This window comes from Polistes canadensis, unplaced genomic scaffold (genome assembly GCF_001313835.1).
Source record: "Polistes canadensis isolate GaletaPanama2010 unplaced genomic scaffold, ASM131383v1 scaffold_177, whole genome shotgun sequence".
Taxonomy (NCBI): domain Eukaryota; kingdom Metazoa; phylum Arthropoda; class Insecta; order Hymenoptera; family Vespidae; genus Polistes; species Polistes canadensis.
Window position 1 is genome coordinate 305,261 of NW_014569724.1, and position 18,515 is coordinate 323,775.

Consider the following 18,515-nt stretch of genomic DNA (forward strand, 5'->3'; position numbering starts at 1 on the left):
TTAATTTTAATGAACAAATAAGTAATATACCTATTCATTAACATCAATTTCATACAAAATTATAGTCGAGGTAAGGAACCGTGGTTTGCGATTAACGCGATCAAACTCAGTGATTATTATTTTTTTTTTGTTTTGTATTTTTTCATTGAAATTCGTTAACACTAAAGTATACGTTTGGTTATATATTCCACGAATGATTGTATTGAAAGTTAATGTATACTTTAAACGTGACACGTTGAGATATAGTAGCACAAAACCATGTCTATATTTCCAATATTTTAACATAAAAGGAAGAAAAAACGGAGAGGATTCAATAATATTTTTCCAAAAGGAGGGAATCATGCGTCGTCGCCGTCGTCGTCGTCGTCGTCGTCTTCTTCCTTTAGCGTTATCATTTTATTTTATTTTTTTTACGTAGATGAACTAGAAAGGAATAGTTCGATCGTAGAAAAAGAAGATAATCTATATTCTTCAAAAGACGTAGAGCGAGTCTCAGATTTCATTGGAGGAACAAAATATTTTCGAAAGTAGTAGTAAAAATATAGTTGTAATAATGTAGTAAGGTATGGTTGGTGATAGAAAGAATTCGTTTTCGTGGATAAAGAAAAAAAGAATAAAATTATGTTGTATGTTTAAAAAATCTGAGAGAGAGAGAAAAAGAGAGATTTATTTTAATAATTTTCGTTACGTTTCCAAAAAGATACCTCAGAGATGCGAACAATTTCGTGACAATTACAAACGATCCATTGTTCTTTTTCAAATTTAAAAACATTTTGTCAACGATTATTTTCCGTCGTAACAAAAATATTCGAGTAAAATTAGCGAAAAAAAGAATAAAAAGAAAAAAAAGGAAATAATCGTAGAAGAAAAAAATAAAACTGGTTTTAGAAGAGAAAAAAAAAGAAATAGTACGAATATTGCATGGATGTTTGTACATTGTATTATGTGTACAAGTACACGCGTCGTTGTATTACCACATAAACTGATTTAACCCAATTCTCGCGATAGGCGCGAAGGGTTGAAAGCGTCTCGATTGGCAATCAACAATAACGTATCTAACCGTACCGTTCTCCAATTGGTTGAGATACCCCCTTCTCTTCTATTACAACCGGCTGACTCAACCGAACGTATTCTAACATCATGCTGTCCAACCGGGCCACGTGAGCAAATTTATTACCATTTTTAAAATTCGACATTCGTATAAAAGGGAGACCGTGCACTATCCGAGCATAAGCTTAGTTTCCTTTACGAAGCAAACAACCAATCCAATCAACCAACCATGTTCAAGCTGGTAAGAAACAACAAAGATATAATCTCAATACATATAACAATATCAAAATCTAAAATACCTAACATCCATCATAATATCAACTACTTCATTTTTTAAAACTCACTTTGCTTTGACGTAGGATTTAATCCTTGCCTAATAAAATTTTAACAAAGTACTCATTTTTTTGTCTTTTTCATTTAATTTTGAATTAACTCGATTAATATCTTATGAAATATCGTAATATCTTTTTGAGCTTGCACTAGATAAATTTCTTGTTTATCTTGTTCATCGGTGTCGGAATAAAAATGAATAGGTCCATTGAAAATATTTGAAATAGAGTCTTTTATATCTCTATCACTCTCTCTTTTTCTCCTTCGGTTTCTTTCTTTCGACTTGCATTGCGACGACCTTTACGCCCGCATATCTAGATACACATATAAATACAGTTTCAAAGAGTTGCCCTTACGTTCACTCGAACGACTTCCAGTCTCGGGTCACAAAAATCGAAACGAGCGAAATCACTGGAGCATGCACATTGTTAGCCAACACCGTGCAAAGCCCGTCGTCGTCGTCGACGTCGTCGTCGTCGTCGTCGTCGTCGTCTCTGAGTCTCGGCTCGTGTACTTCCAGTCATGGAAAAACGGAATGCAGCCTAGAACTGCGCTTATTTTTTCACTTCCATACATTTTTTCTATTCGAGATTATACGCGCACGCGAACAAATATAAACGCACGCGAACGTTTGTACACATTCGTATACACCATTCACCCACTTTGAAAAATTCTCTCGGCATTTGTATTAACGCTACTTCCATGAGAGCGATCTAAAAAAAAAAGAAAAAAAAAAGAAAAAAAAAAGAAAAGTAGAAAAGCGCGAGAGTTCTTGTGTAATCGGTCGAAGGTACAAACAAGACATAAAAACAAAAATCAGGTAGAATAACTTGGAACCGGCTTTAAAATCGCGAAATGAAGGACTCGTAAATCCGTAAGACAACCTACGCGTTGTTACTTATTACTAAACTCGCCTACTAACTATAACTTTACCATAAATCAATATTTTTTCAATCTCATATAAGTGAACAAGCTCGTGTTCGGTGACTCACATCTAGTGGATTGACTATGTAAATTAGGCTGTCCTCGCCGCCATTTTGGCTGTCGCTGCTGCTGCTCCAGGAGGTCTTACTGGCATTGCCATCAGTGCTGGAACTGGCCCAATCCACGCTCCCCAAGTGGTTGCCGCTGCTGCACCCGTTGCCGCTCATGTTGTAGCCCAGCCTGTGGCCCCAGCTGTCCTCCAGACCCCCATTGTCACCAGGACCGTCCTCAACCATGCTGCCTATGCTGCACCTCTACTCCACGCTGCTCCCCTTCATGGTTAGACAATAATGTCGACGATAAATCTCCAACCTACCACCACCACCTACCAACAAACCAACAGTCATGACGAGACAAGAACAACCCTCATATCATCTAAGGCCTCGTTAATTGCGTTCGCGCTATTAACGATGGTGCAAATACCATAGGCTCGGAGAAACGACAACAACAACAACAACAACAACTAAAACTTCATCCCTTGAACCCACGAGTCACCGCCAACGCACAACACCTTCACCACCACCAATACCACCAGGACATTCCCCTTTGATCATCCGCCGGAAAATGGTTAAGGATTTAAATTAGTGACTAAAATCACGTGGAAGAGGACAGTATCGAATTGGCCCTGGAATATCGGCGACTATTCTCTATCATTCGGACAACCAACTTTTTAAAGATTATCTTTTTGTCTTCTCGGATATTCGTCATCCCTGACAAAATTTGAATATTCGTCTGATCATCTTTCCACCTTTACCTCCCCCACACAAACCCCTTTCATCTTGATCCCTATTCCCCCTTTCATATGGAATTTTAATAAAATTTTAATTATAAAACGTTGCTTTTACTTAATATATTTCGCACCACCCCGTTACCTCATAGCAATTAATTTTTCTTTTTTCTTATATTTTGACATTTAAATATCTCTTAAATATCGATGAAACATTGCGATCATTATCTAGACACCGTTAATCCCTAATGCGCAAAGAACGATCTCTCAGTTATTTATTTGCGGAAACGTTACGTGAAACTATGCTTCAGCTTGTTTCGTCGATAAACGACCAGATTAAATTTCGATTAATCTCGTTTAAACTCTACCTCGTTGCAAACATTTTGCGTTATCGCATACCCAGGACTTTGGGTTTATCTAAACTAACACGTTGTCAAGGTTAAAAAGGTAGATCATACTTCTTCTTCTTCTTCTTCTTCTTCCCAAGTGGAAGAACCCTTTTCCAACTTTATTTTCTCTCTCTCTCTCTCTCTCTCTCTCTCTCTCTCTCATTAAATAACTCTTCAGCTCAATAGAGGTGCAACTTTCAAAACGAAACGGATCTGCTCGTACGCCCATTTGATTAACCAAATAAATCTGTTCAAAAGTTATTTACGAGGTGTAATCGTAAATTTGATCCGATTTTGAGGAAATGCGGTTATTATCAAAATAAGAAAAATCCTTGGAGATACGTATAAAGTTAGAAGAAAATGATTTCGGTCGTCGGAGTAGGAAGAAAAATTTAACGACCTGTTCCTACAAAGAACGATAAAGAAGTATTCGTGTAAATGTACTTCTTTCCATTTTATTTGTTTTCGGGGTTATTGTGACGCGTGTATTTATGTAGGTGTGTGTATGAAAGTGTGTGTATGCACGTACAACAGAGAAATATAAATATCTATTTTGAGGTATCTTTATCTTTCCCCTTCTAGTTTTACGAGAATCCCTTTTACAGATAACTTGCGACGGAGTCAACGTTCTCTACCCAACCCTTTATTATTTTTTCTATCCCTTTCTCCCCCGTTCCCTTCCAACTCTCATTGGTATACTCTTTCAGCACCATACTAAAAATAAAACCCCTTTTCGATTTTCCGACAAAGACCAGTTTTCCTTCTCCACATCTCGTGATTCTTCTTATCGACACAAACGATATTATGGGGACTTTGACGTGCGTATATGTTTAAGTGAAAAAAAATATGGGAATATTTTTTTTCGCGGCGCGATTTACGACCCGAGATAGAAAATCAAATGGATGTGAAATAAAGGAAAAGAAAAAAAAAAAGAGATTTCATCACTGCAAAAATGAGATTTAAGACGAAATTCGAATTTGTCCAGTTGATTGTACAATTTCATCGAGAAGTTTAACAATACGTTTTTATTCCTGATCAAAATTATATATGTATATAGTTTATTGTTTTAACTGTAATATTAAATAAAGGATCAAGTGTATTCCTGTTAAAGTTCTACGCTGATTTAGACATCGTATACAATTCGATCCTTTTGTTGTCCTGTGAGTCCTGTTAGTAAAGATAAACCGAGCCAGGATGGATCCATTTGTAACTAGGATGATAGGCCAATGGTAAAGCCGGTGTATGTACTGCTGGTATCACTTTCACATAGCTTTGTGGATAAACCAAGCTGTGCGATGGCAATAATGGTGGTACCGGTGCTGGTTCTGGTCCCGGTGCTGGTTCTGGTCCCGGTGCTGGTTCTGGTCCCGGTGCTGGAGCACTCATAACACCGCTCATCGCCATAATCGTCGATATCAGTAATATCTATTCAAATATTTCGACTGTTATTTCATTCGAATATTTCTTATGTTTTAATATTGTATTTTCTTTTAAATGATTGATTAACAATGAGATGGAATCGATTAAAGGTGCGCTTTGATTGGGCGCTTTTCTATTCACGAGAAATAATAGTGTATTCAATCGTTGCTGATTTTTCTTATGGAATTCTACAAATGGAAAATATCGTTTGGCAAAGACACTATCGGTGATAATAAATGTTTAAAATATGAAAAATAAAAAAAGGAAAATAATAGAGTAAACCGAGGAAGCGGAGGAGCTGTGATCGTGAGCTATTAGTTTTATTTGCGTGCAATAGAGAATATCGTCAAGTGGACTTAAAATCTCGATTATATGTAACGTGGAAAAATGGCTGAAATACTACTTACCAGTTTGAACATGTTAAACGTTTTATCGGCTTTCCGTTCGCAAACACGATGAGAACGCGAATCGATGCTACTGTTGTTAGTACTGCAGAAAAACCGAACTCTCTTTATATATTTGTGTCGAAAGCTTTGTCGTACTCATCTATATGCCCCCTATCTATATATATGCATTTGCGACCTTGATCATGCCTACCATGAGAACCTCCTCCTAGCCTTTGTCCTTCCCCTCCACAAGATGATGAACAAGAAGAAGAATTACTTTTTTTTTCTCTCTATTCCTTCGAAGATCCTTTCTTTCGCGTTGCAGCAGCTTATGTCAATAAAAATTATCTACTCGAGAAAACACTGAGAACCAATACAAGGTACAATAGATTGATATCGTGATCCCTCTTGATTTATAGAAAGACTTTTTAACTCGGACATCGATAGTTTATTCAATCGTTTCGAAGGACATTACAACGATTGTTACAATCGGAAAATCTTAAAAAAATACTCAACGAGAAATCTATATATATCTAATACATAGATTGAATAGAATGGAATAGAATAGAATAGAGAAAGCGAATCGATCTAAGCTTATACTTTACGTTAGTCCTGGGAACTAGGAAATTCTTTTTTTTTATCTTATTTTTCCTATTTTTTATCTTTTATGCCAAAGTTACTCCTCCTCCGGCATATCCGGAAATCATTAAAAAAACGCGAACAACGAATGATTTCTTTTCAAAAAGGAGGAATCTTTCCGAATGTAAAGAAAAGACCTATCATCGTCTCTCTCTCTCTTCTTTTCGTTCTCTTAGAAAAGTTCGATAAGTATCTTTTATCTTTTAGTCATCCCTCACATTTGCATTACAAAGAATAACATCTGACAGTAATAGTAACGTTGTTCAATGCATTTTAATGCCATTAAACGAGTTTTATCGATTTGTATAAAAATCTTTAAACGACCTTAACCTTTCATCTATTCCTCAGGATTATTGTCGAATGAGTGCAACGATGATTATGATGATCAGATAACGATCGGTTATGAACGATCTCTCAGTAAAGAAACTTCGGAAAAAATCTAATAAATATCTTGTGCACCTATATCATATTTTTAAACTGTATGGGATAACTCTAACACGTTCAATTATTATAATATTTTCTAAGCGTTGCTGAAACTTATAAATTCAACGAAGCGTGACCAAGATAAACCTGTGTGCCTTTCGAAAGAGAGAATGAATTTATTCCTCGATGGTATTGATATATCCTAGTGTGTAAGATGAAATACAAAAATTATAATCAGATTGTATTTCGAATTTTCTACGTTGGAATTATGCAAATTTGATTATACCGATGGCATAAACTAGTCGATTGATATAAAATCATTTCGGTTAAACGTATCATTTAACCTTTTCCAACAATTCGATTTGGGAATTAATCTTGGGAATATAATTTTTTTTTCAAATAACTAAGAAATGTTATCTATTTATTATTGTGTAACATTAAAAGTAAGCATGCAAATCAAACCTGATTTTATTCTCGACAATGTTGAATGGTCGATCAGAACAATTATGTAAGTAATACGTGTGGGTTCTCGTATACGTAGATCTCAATATACTTGCTCTACTTGATTTTCCACGTTAAACAATTCACTGCCACAATTACATAAACCGGAATGATATCGGTCTCGAGTATCTAATTAGAATATTCGATTTGTTCTTTCCGTGCTAATTTCATCATTCGATCATGAGTCCCGATAATCTGTTACCAATGGAATTTATCCGTAAAAAAAAAGAATATAGCACAACTTATTTTACTGGTAGTTGGTCAACACCTACGAAAAAAAGAATACGCGAAAGAAACAAAAAATAACGTTGACCTGCGTGAAAATTTGAGGAACAAGCAAGAAGAATGAATTTAAAAAAAGAAAAAACTAAGAACATAAACAAAAAGTTCTCCATGAAATGTTTGCCATCAGGAGCGAAGATCCAGAAGAAAAAAAGAAGAAAACTAAAAAAAAATCGATAAAATATTTCTACAATATTGCAACTTAACTTGAGGAAAATTTCAAAAATTATTTTCAATATGATATTGATAAAAAGCTGGGAGGGGGGGGGCAGATAAAGTGTAATTTGAAAAGAATATTGATGAGAGATTGCAATGCTATAAATTGTACAACTTTACTATTTCTTTGAAAAGTTTTGGTAAATATTTTTTATACTAAAAGAGTGAATAGATTTTAATAAAACTTATATTAAATTAAAGTACACTCTTTTATCTACGCGTAGAACACCATATCGAGTTATAAATTTAGCATGTAAAGTTCAGAAAATGTCAGAGAATGCAATGCTATAAATTGTGCATCTTTGCAATTTCTTTGAAAAGTTTTGGTAAATATTTTTTATATAAAAGTGAATAGATTTTAATAAAACTTATATTAAATTAAAGTCTACGCGTAGAATACCTTTTTGAGTTATAAATCGATTTGCAAAGGTTCAGAAAATGTCAGAGAATGCAATGTACTTTAATTTAATATAAGTTTCATTAAAATCTATTCACTTTTAGTATAAAAAATATTTACCAAAACTTCTCAAAGAATTAGCAAAGTTGTACAACTTACAGCATTGCAATCTCTGATATGATATAGGTTTTTGTTAAAGTAATCGTACTCGCTTAGCTGCCAACTAAATATCTTTAAAACGATCGGATTACAATCTTCAAACGAAGGACTAATAAACTTAAAGCGAATTGTTCTTTACTCGATTATTGAGTAACTATAAAAAGTCTTCGAATGCTTTAAGCGTTTTCTCTTACATTAGTCTATATTGTAATTTTGATCACTTTGACAAAGTTACGTTCGTAAATTTAATTATCCACATAATTTCAATGTATTCAAAAATTAGATCGGGGTAACAAAACTTGAGAAGAATTAGAGATACATAAACGATTATATAATACTGACACAGCAACGATAGATAACAATAGCTACTAGAAATTTCAATTTCGAGTTTTAACCGTGTAATAATTTACCAAATTAATATTCAACGACCGTTTGATGGAGTCGCGAAAATGGAACGAAATACATATAAATGAGTCTTAATAATTTGCCAAGAAACTGTTGTTGCCCAAGTTAATCCCATCGTATATATATATATATTCATAACGGAAAGGATATCAAGGTATCCCTTTCTCTCGTTTATTTAAAATATCTTTAATCAATTTTTACGATAGTTTTCCTCTTTATTTTTTATTTTACAGGTTCCTGGCTATCTGGTGGCCGCTCAAATGTCAGATAACGAAACGACGAGCTCGAATGATGATCGTGGTGATCTGGTTCATCGCATTAACGACCACTTCACCGTGGTTGCTGTTTTTCGACCTGGTATCGATTTACGAAGACGATCCGGATTTGAGATTATGTTTGGAGACATGGCCACATCCCGAGGATGGTTCCCTGTTCTTTCTGATAGGCAATCTTACTCTTTGCTATGTATTACCGATGATCCTCATATCTCTTTGCTATATCTTGATCTGGATAAAAGTATGGCGTAGGCATATACCAACCGACACTAAGGATGCTCAGATGGAACGGATACAGCAGAAATCAAAGGTTAAAGTTGTCAAGATGTTGGTAGTAGTAGTGATATTGTTCGTACTTTCTTGGCTTCCACTTTACGTGATCTTTGCTGTTATCAAATTTGGCGGTGACGTTGCCGAAAGGGAAGATGAAATTTTACCGATAGCTACACCGATAGCTCAATGGTTGGGAGCTAGCAATTCTTGCATCAATCCGATCCTATATGCATTTTTCAACAAGAAATATAGACGAGGATTCGTCGCCATTTTAAAGAGTGGTCGTTGCTGCGGTAAACTTAGGTATTACGAGACCGTAGCTATGATGTCCTCGTCTACAAGTATGAGGAAGTCGTCTTATTACGTTAACAATAACAATAACAACAATAATAATTCATCTACGAGGCGTGCAGCTTGTCATGGACCACCTGTTCATCAGGACAGCAATGTTTCTTACATATTTAATCACACCGGTGTCTAAAATGCGTTTAGAATTGACAATGTTTGACAACATCTCACACCTTGTTCTGCACAACTGAGAAAGAGAGACAGAGACAGAGACAGAGAGAGAGAGAGAGAGAGAGAGAGAGAGAAGAAAAGAAGAAAGTAAAAAAAAAATAAACAAAAATATATCCTGACACGATCAACGAGAAGGAAATCGAGTAAATCGAAGAAGGTGGGAGTATAAAGCAGAAAGGAGAAGGTGTGAAAGCATATATAAAGGCTGCTGCTTTTAACACCTTACGACTAAAAAAGACTAGACCAAGAAGATACTTGGCTCGAGTCTAGGCTGGCTGCCACGACTGTAATCGCTCATATAAAGATTTTTTTCTCTCCCAACGAGATTTGCCGGCTCCGAAAGATTCTGGGTCATGCGTGATCGTCACGATTGTTACTCGGGTCGGATGTCGAAGAAGAAAAAGAAGAAAAAGAAGAAGAAAAAGAAGAAGATAAAAATGATGATGATGAAGAAGAAGAAAATAATAACAATAAGATAATGAAAAACATATATTAAAAATAAATGAGAGTATAGCACGTTGAGTTTTACTTTTCGAAGATACGATTAAGCTCAACGCATAACTAACTACTTAGCTCATCTCGTTTATACATTATCCTCGAGTTTAGATATTTATCGAGGATTTAGAAGAAGAACGCTGAATTGTATAACAATATCTTTAGCTTTAGATCCATCGATGATGATGATGATGATGATGATGATAATGATGATGATGATAATAATACGAAGGCATGATTCACCACGAAAATTAGATTTAATTGAGATCTTCTACGATAAATTATCGAGAATCGTTCCTGCTAATCATTGATTTTAGAACAGACGATGATGTTATTTTTCACAAATAAACACACACACATACACATACATCGAAATAAATCTCTCCCTATTTTTCTCGAAACGAAGAAAGATTAACTTCCCCCGTGCCCTTTTTGCATCATCTAATATTTTCTCCGAGAGAACAAAGTTTTTTCGACAAATAAAAAGAAAAAATGTCGAAGCCTAAGTAAAATGGCGAAATTTTTTTTCTTTTTTTCATATTCGAAAAGGGTTGGAATAAATACATTTGTATGAAAAAATAAAAGACTAATTTCGCGTAGATCGGTGTTCTCGATCAACGTGTTTAGAAATTAGAGACTGTCCAAAGAAAATAAATTTTTGTCCGTACACGTTGCATGTGATTTTTCGGCGAACACATAATAATATATGTATATATTATTATTAAATATACATATTAATAGAGAGAGACTAATAATACTAATAATAATCATACACACGATTGAAAATACGAGTTGAAAAACACGTTTAAAAATAATGATCCTTCGATTTTTTCCCTGTCACTGCCTAAAACACAGTGTAAAAAAAAAAGAAACAAAGAAAACAATTGTTAATCAAAATGTTCATAAGAAATAACAACCATAAGTCGACTTTGGATTCTAAAATTCATGTTAAAAGAAAAATGAAAAATCCAGGGAAAATTAAAATATGCGCTGGTCCATGCACGTGAAAAGTGAAAATTAATTATGGTACTCGCATATATATCACTGTATTGTTTCATACGTGCATACATACATTTGCATACATACAGTTAAACTTAAATCGTAGCACAAATCGGCTTTCGTAGGTAAATACATATTATAACAGATGTCGTAAGAAAATGTTACCATACTTTCCGATTGTTTATAAAGTAATTATTAAATATCGATACAATTTTCTTTCCATGGTTTAAATGTGTTAAGTATTTCAAATTTTTAAAATGTGGTAATATTTTTTTTACAACACCCCGTGTATACAGTGACTCATGAAAGTATTTGAACACTTACCATGAATTACTATATTAATTATATTAAGAATTACTAAAATATTATTGACATTCTAAGTAGATATAACTATGTAAATTATATAGATAAAGTTACAAGCAAATCGAAATATATATATATAAATACAATAGTTATGAATTATTTCTTACAAACATAAACTTCGCTGATACCACAAAAGTATTTGAATAAATAATCCAAAGTATAATCATACTTACTAACAATGTTAATAATATTTTTGTATAACTATTGTATAATATACATATGATTATTAATAAAGTATTTCATAGTAAACGTTCAAATGCATATATAAATATATTATATATATAGATATATTTATATATATGCATACCTAAAAATACATACACATACGTATACAAATATATCTGTATATATATATATATATAATATACATATATACACATATATTTTCTTACTGGAACGTTAGTCGACCTAGTATTATCGAGTTTCTCGAGGGTGCCACACACGTATACACACTTATGGATCAGAATAAAAGAGGGGAAGGATAAGAGAGAATGAAGCATAGAATTAAAAATTGGTTTATCAATGAATAGAAAATAGGAATAAGAAACGAATTTTTCACGAGACAAACAAATAGACAGACAGAAAGCTTAACTATGTCGAGCAAGAAAAAAACAATACGCGAAGCCGGCCTTCGTTTAAATTGATTATCTTCTCAATTAATTATTTAAAATACTTCCTATAGTATACTCTTACCGTTTCCATTACCCAACAATTCTGAGAAATTATTTCCACATCTAACACAAATTTCTAGGTTCATGTAAAATCTACGACGGAACATAGCAATCGGGGAACAATATAAATAACATTTTCAATCGTATTTAACGAAAATATAAGAATCAAGATTAATACAAATTTTTTCACCGTAAAAATCGAATATTTCATTTATTCATAAATCAACAACATTTCGTTTTATAATTTTCGTTCACCGTTCATGCGGTTAAGCTATTATTTTTTAACATTTGATCTTTTGGAAATAATGAAAAAGAAATACATAATGCAATCGATATCGCAAGTTTCATTAAATCAATTATCAAAATTACAGTTGACAAAAAATATAAACGGATCTTGATATTTAATACTAAAAGAACGGTGATCTTATTCGATACAAAAGGACAAACGTGCATAACGATTTCTATTAGGATAAAAGGATTGACAAAAATTTGATTTTATTTCATTTTTTCTTGTGATTCTCTTTCTTAAATACATACAAACAATCTGCAGGGTTGAAGTTCCATATTATTAAAAGAACGAATAGGAGTAAAGGATATAAAAAAAAGAAAAAAGAACGGATACACATACACACATACACATACATGCACATACGTCTATCAACAGATAACTATGTATACCACTGCATACAAATGTCGTATCAGTACGAGTTGAATTTTTCTAAACCACACGAAAGAAATAAGATAGAAATACAGTGGATTTGTACTTTATCGTAATCTGAAGGAAAAGATCTTAAAAAAGAACAAATTTTGTTGTATTTTCTTCGCGACAAACAGGAGTAGTAGTCGTGTTTCTTGTTCCATACTTACGACCACTTATTATTATTATTATTATTATTATTATTATTATTATCGACTAAACGATTCGCCTTTTAAAGATACAGAACAAAAAAATAAATGAAATATACTTAGGGCTGGAAAGAATATGCGTACAGATATGTAATCTGTATGGATATATTTTTTTCTCTCTCTCTCTCTCTCTCTCTCCCTCTCTCTCTCTTTCTCTCTTTTTTTTTTATGTTAGACAAAAAGGAAGTTCGTGATGTAATCGCATAACTTTTAATTTTGTAAAAACAATACGAATATATCTAGAAAAAAAATGTAGACGATTTTTAGTGAGAGAGAGAGAGAGAGAGAGAGAGAGAGAGAGAGAGAGTGAGAGAGAGGGAGGATGACCGGGAGAGGGTGAATATACAATTTAATATATATACAATAGGTAAATGTATAAAAAAAAAAAAAAAAGAAAAAAACACCTACGAACGTTATAGTCGTTCGCTAAAAAATTTCTGTAACGAAAGCGAAATTTACTTCGAAATCTTTATAGGGATTAAGACAAACTGTGGGTTGAACCACTTAAACTATGGGGAAAGAATGAAGGATTCGCTCTTTACGGGTTTGTTGCGGGATTTTACGATAGAGCAATTATTTTCGTAAGGTTTTTATACGAGGAATGACGATGGAATGTTTCAAATAGTTGTAACGTGTCGGCGAAATATGTATACACATACAAAAAAATACTCACACACATATGATATGATACGATATCGAGAAATGTATCCTTTATCCATATCCAATTGTAATTAACCGAATAATTGAAATGAATTTATAAGCAATTAAAAAAAAATAATAAATAAAATAATAGATAGTAAAGTGAAAAATTGGTGAGAAAAATAGAACAAGGAGAATAGAAGATACGTTTTTTTTGTAGGGATTCATTGAAAAAGGATAAAATTATTCATAAGAAAGACAAATACGTCTTTAAAAATATCGTCTAAAGGGCTTACAGGATCTATTAGATTAAATTTAAAAAAACGATCGATGAATTTTCGGTAACGTGATGCTGATTGCGTCGATGTGTATGTTTTTCGTGAAACGTAATGGAATGTTTTTACGAGAATGATTATTATAATATTACGTAACATAATATGTATGTATATATATATTATGTTTGTATTAGATGCATTAAGATTTAAGCATACGTTTACCTGTCTGCATGTAAATAGATAATTATTTATTATATTATCTAACGTTAACTATATTGTATTACTGTTGTTATACGATACTTGCCGTAAGAATAGTACTCTAATTCAGCATCCTTCATTCTCTCTCTCTCTCTCTCTCTCTCTCTCTCTCTTTGTTTGTTTTTTAATTTTATTTTATCAATGTATATTTGTAGATATTTGAGATCATTTCTTAACACCTAAAAAAAATTCACTCATTTTGTCATTTATTAGTAGGTATAAATGATTTATGATTCGTATCTTATGAAACTTTTTAAATGATCTATGTTTGTATAACTTTGTGTTTTTATTTTCGTGCATAGAATATGCTCACTCCGTTTGGCCGGAAAAACTTTCGACACTCTGTACAATGATAGTAATAAAAAAAAAAACGCGAGCAATATTTTTTCAAAAGAAATATTCACATTTTCTTTTTCAATCATGCGTAAATGATATTTAAGAAAGTTCACGTGTCGTTATGCGAATAATTATTAATAGCGATATACGAGATACGTAATAATGTTTAAATAAATACGAATACAATGAGAAATGTATTATAATAATAATAATAATATTATAAATAGTATATCAAAATGATGTATCACGATCGAAATTGTAAAGAGTTTTCAATAATTAATATATCTTTCTAAGATAAATATATTATCTAAAGTATTTATTTATACTTTTTCTTACGGATAAAATTTTAACTTTAAAGTTCTAGTTTTCGAAAGCACCGAGAATCATGAGGAATTTAGAAACGACTAATAATACTGTTTCTTCATTGTATTTGGATAAGAAAAGAAATATTGCAAATGAGATTTGATTCGAGTTTCGAAATTATAATAGTTCGTGGAAAATTCGGAATTAGCCGACAGAAAACAAAAAAAAAAGAGAAAAAATAAAAAAAACCATCATAAGTTTCGTTTCGTTTCGTTGAAAGTATCTGCAAACAGTATACGTAGTTATTAAAAACAATAACACAAACAATTGTATTATTAAAAATATATTAAATGCATTATCTCCACGCATATCGTAAAATGTGGAGTTTAAATGTCCAGCAAGTTTTTTAAACGCGCAGCACACGATCTAACACACTGTAAGCATAGAAAGTTAAAGAAGAAGAAAAACAAAAAACAAAAAAAAAAGAATAGAAAGAAATATTACACATACGTACTACACGGAGAAAAAAAAACACACGGACGGTGTGTAAAAACGAGAGTTTAAAAAAAAAAAGTGTTTGAAAAGAGGAAAAAAAAATCCGTAAAAAAGCTCAATGCCTCATTATAGTAGATAAACTCAACGGGAAAATATATATTACGACGTAATGAAGCTTTACAAAGAGCTTTTCTTCAAGGAGCACGCTTGATTTCTACAAAAGAAAAAAAAGAGGAAAAAAATCATCACAATAATGTCGCATTTGAGTCATAGAATTTATCTTTTTATTTGAAATTATTGTCACCCCCAACCTCCACCCATCCCACCTGTTATTGACGAATATGTGCGCGAATCTATGAACGAGATTGTATCTAATATGTATTGTATAATGTATTATATATATATATGCGAGACTGTAAAAAGAGATAAAGTATAGTAATCAGGTATAATAATTAAGTTATCAAATGAATTCTCACATGTATTTGTCATTAATTCTATATTTTATTTGTCATAAAAATGTGTATTCATGTATACGTGCTAAAAGTCTTCTTTTTTCCTTTTTTGAATAGAAAATGCGAATTCGAGTAGGTGTTTTTCGAATAAGAATAAAAATCAGAAAAGGTAACGTAAGTACATGCGAAAGAAATTAAAGGAAAACTTTGATTACGTATCCATTCGTTTCCATCCGAGTTCTCTCTTAAAAATCCATTCAATTCTAACTTAGGTTCTTAACAATAGCTAAGAATGACACAAGGGCATATGGATGCATCCATTGTCAAGTTCTTAGCCGTGAATAGTGATCATCAACAAAATACTATTTCAAAATTTTCTCCCTAATATTCTTAACTTTGCAAATTTTCCTTTCTCCGTAATTCTCTTTTCACGATTTATCCGACAATGAACGGTATTGTATCACACTATTTGCATACCACCAATATAATCATTTTTATTTTAAATCATTTATCACCTCATATTATTAAATGAAACAAATATTTTTATAATTTATAATCTTTCTGTGTATATAATAAGAGTAAACAAATAATTTATAATCGTTTCCCTTATCACAAAATTATGTACATAAACATAAGGCGATAAGTAAAAAGTATTTGCGCATCTTCTAAAAACCAGATAACTTAAAGAGTGGACCAAGAAAAAAAATTGCATCGAGAATGTAACTCGGTGAAAAAAATTAACAAACAAAAAATAAACAAAATCGTTTGATTCATCTTAGAAAAAAGAAGTTATCGAGGTTTTATGGGACGTGCGAATAGTTTTTATTGTAAAAAAATAACAAAACAAAAAAAATTGTACGTAATATATATATATATGATCTTTCTATACTTAAATAAGATATTTTCTAAGTGATCCTTTTCACACGCGAATATAAATAAAATAAATAAAATAAATATATTTAAATACGTTAAGATAAAATGTATGTGTGTGTATGCATGTCTATAAAGTCTAATTCTAAGCTAAGTTCGAAAGGAAAGGATGATAAAAGTAGCGAATCGAAGGACGCGAATGGATCAGAAACAAATGTGTGATGAATTTGAAATGATTAATTAATTCATTAATTAAGATTCTATTCTACACATTATGTAATTATGCCTTTTGCAATGATTGCGTTATTGTTATATCAAACACATACGCTTTGTCACTCTAATATGCCGATTAAGTTCTTGCTTATGACAGATTTTCACTTTTACACGCTATTATTAGAAAATTTTTAGATAGACTTGTTAAATAGATCGGACAATTGTGTCTATGTCTATATCTATAGAAAATAATTGAATATTTATTCGTCAAATGAAATTTATTTTGCTTACGGTTTGTATAATATTTTATTGTTTTTATCACGATCAATTCTTTCTTGTTTTTATTAATTACAAAAAAAATAGATTTATATGTGTGGTTCTTATATCAAAAATATTTTTCAATCTGTTAGCTCTCTCTGTCTTTTCTCTCTCTCTCTCTCTCTCTCTCTCTCTCTCTCTCTCTCTCTCTAACTTTCTCTCTTAGACTTGTGATTAGAAATACGTTTTATTAGAAAAGAAAATGATTTATCTTCACAGGAACACACACGTGCAATCTGCTATAGGCATACTTTGTATATTAACATAAAAATTTAGATTTAACTGAAGTTTTTGTTCTCCGTAGAGGAGACGATTAAATTTCTTTTGACAAATTAACGATGATAAATCAAATATTGCGTTTTGTAATCATATAGAGAGGAGAAAAGAAGAAAAAGAAAAAAATCTACGAAATAGCTTAAACATACAACAAGCGGTATGTCCATGAGCGACTTTTCAAAAGTCCTTAGCCTACTACCCGCCGAGAGAATAAAAAAAAAATACAAACACAAGAAGAAATAATAATAATAATATTTTTTAATTGTAACCGACTACTACACACGACAGCACGCCAAAAAGTTTTACTTTGAAAAATATTTTCTTATTTTTATGTGTAAATTGTTATGTCGGATAAAAAATGCGTTATCCTAATAACAAAATGAAATAATAGAAACATATTAGGTAAGGAAATGTTCGCATAAAGAAAACAAAATACGGAAAGAAGATAAGAAAAAAATAATAAGAAAGAAATTACTAAAAAATGAAATTGATGATAAGTGTTTTTAGCATTGTATCAAGAAGTGCGTATATACTACCAAAAAAGCAATGTATTATCAAACGTCGATATGCCTCTAAAAAAAACCTGCCCCCCCAACCCCCCATCCCACCCTCACTAAACTGTTATTATATACTTACATATATAAATGTTATTATCGACACAAAGATTCGGTGATGCGTCGTGCCTATTCTTTCACGTCCAGAGACGCGTTTCTCTGTGTATATTCTAGCTGTTGAAGCGGCAATAAATTTCAAAAATCGCCCCTCGATTTATAAAGATCTACTTTTATTTTTCATACTGTCACTCTCTTTCTATATTTCCATTTTTATATACTGTAAATTTACTCTGAGTTAACATATAGGATTCTACAAGTGGCATTAAATGCCATCTAATCAACTACAGTATGTAACTAGAAAATACAAACCTTACTGGTAAGTATAATATCATATTCTTTTTACATCCGATAAACGTGTGTCTTTTTTTTCTTTTTTTTAATAAATTCCTTATTGCTTTATTATCTTTACTTTAACGCCAAAGAAACGTATTGATTTTCTGTCTAGTCATTTTTTTTACCCGTTAGATGGAGTCTATGATATTTTAAATGCAACAAGAAAACTTTCGAAGTATGAAAAATGTCAACTATTGAAAGACAAGTTCAATTTTCAAAGAAATTTTAATCGTACCTTTTTTTTTTTTATAATTTATTCCCTAAACGCTTAGGTTAAAAAAGGTTTCATAGAACGAAGGATTATAGTCTTGTCAAAGAAGTGTCA

General features: G+C 31.9%; 3 protein-coding genes across 5 annotated transcripts in view; 2 read left to right on the forward strand and 1 right to left on the reverse strand.

Moving 5' to 3' along the window:
• Positions 1-11,440, forward strand: part of LOC106789328 (neuropeptide FF receptor 2-like) — a 41,274-nt gene extending 29,834 nt beyond the window's left edge. Inside the window, exon 4 of one of the 2 annotated variants that reach the window (XM_014753444.1) lies at positions 8,541-11,440. In XM_014753444.1, coding sequence (XP_014608930.1) covers positions 8,541-9,336 — 796 coding nt within the window. In that variant the 3' untranslated portion in view covers positions 9,337-11,440. The remainder of the gene's footprint in view (positions 1-8,540) is intronic. The other variant, XM_014753443.1, reaches the window with a different exon arrangement.
• Positions 1,231-2,815, forward strand: LOC106789330. The gene is made up of 2 exons (XM_014753447.1): positions 1,231-1,291; positions 2,400-2,815. Exons 1-2 carry the CDS (start codon positions 1,280-1,282, stop codon positions 2,646-2,648), a joined length of 261 nt encoding a protein of 86 aa, XP_014608933.1. The 5' UTR covers positions 1,231-1,279; the 3' UTR covers positions 2,649-2,815.
• Positions 4,491-18,057, reverse strand: LOC106789329 (putative uncharacterized protein DDB_G0290521). 2 transcript variants are annotated; one of them, XM_014753446.1, is made up of 2 exons: positions 17,880-18,057; positions 4,491-4,905 (listed from the first exon to the last, which is right to left on the reverse strand). In XM_014753446.1, the coding sequence occupies exon 2, from the start codon at positions 4,882-4,884 to the stop codon at positions 4,651-4,653; it is 234 nt and encodes a 77-aa protein (XP_014608932.1). In that variant the 5' UTR covers positions 4,885-4,905; positions 17,880-18,057; the 3' UTR covers positions 4,491-4,650. The 2 variants fall into 2 exon arrangements, with proteins under 2 accessions (XP_014608932.1, XP_014608931.1); XM_014753445.1 differs by lacking the exon at positions 17,880-18,057 and adding an exon at positions 5,307-5,692.
• Between the last annotated feature and the right edge of the window lie 458 nt (positions 18,058-18,515).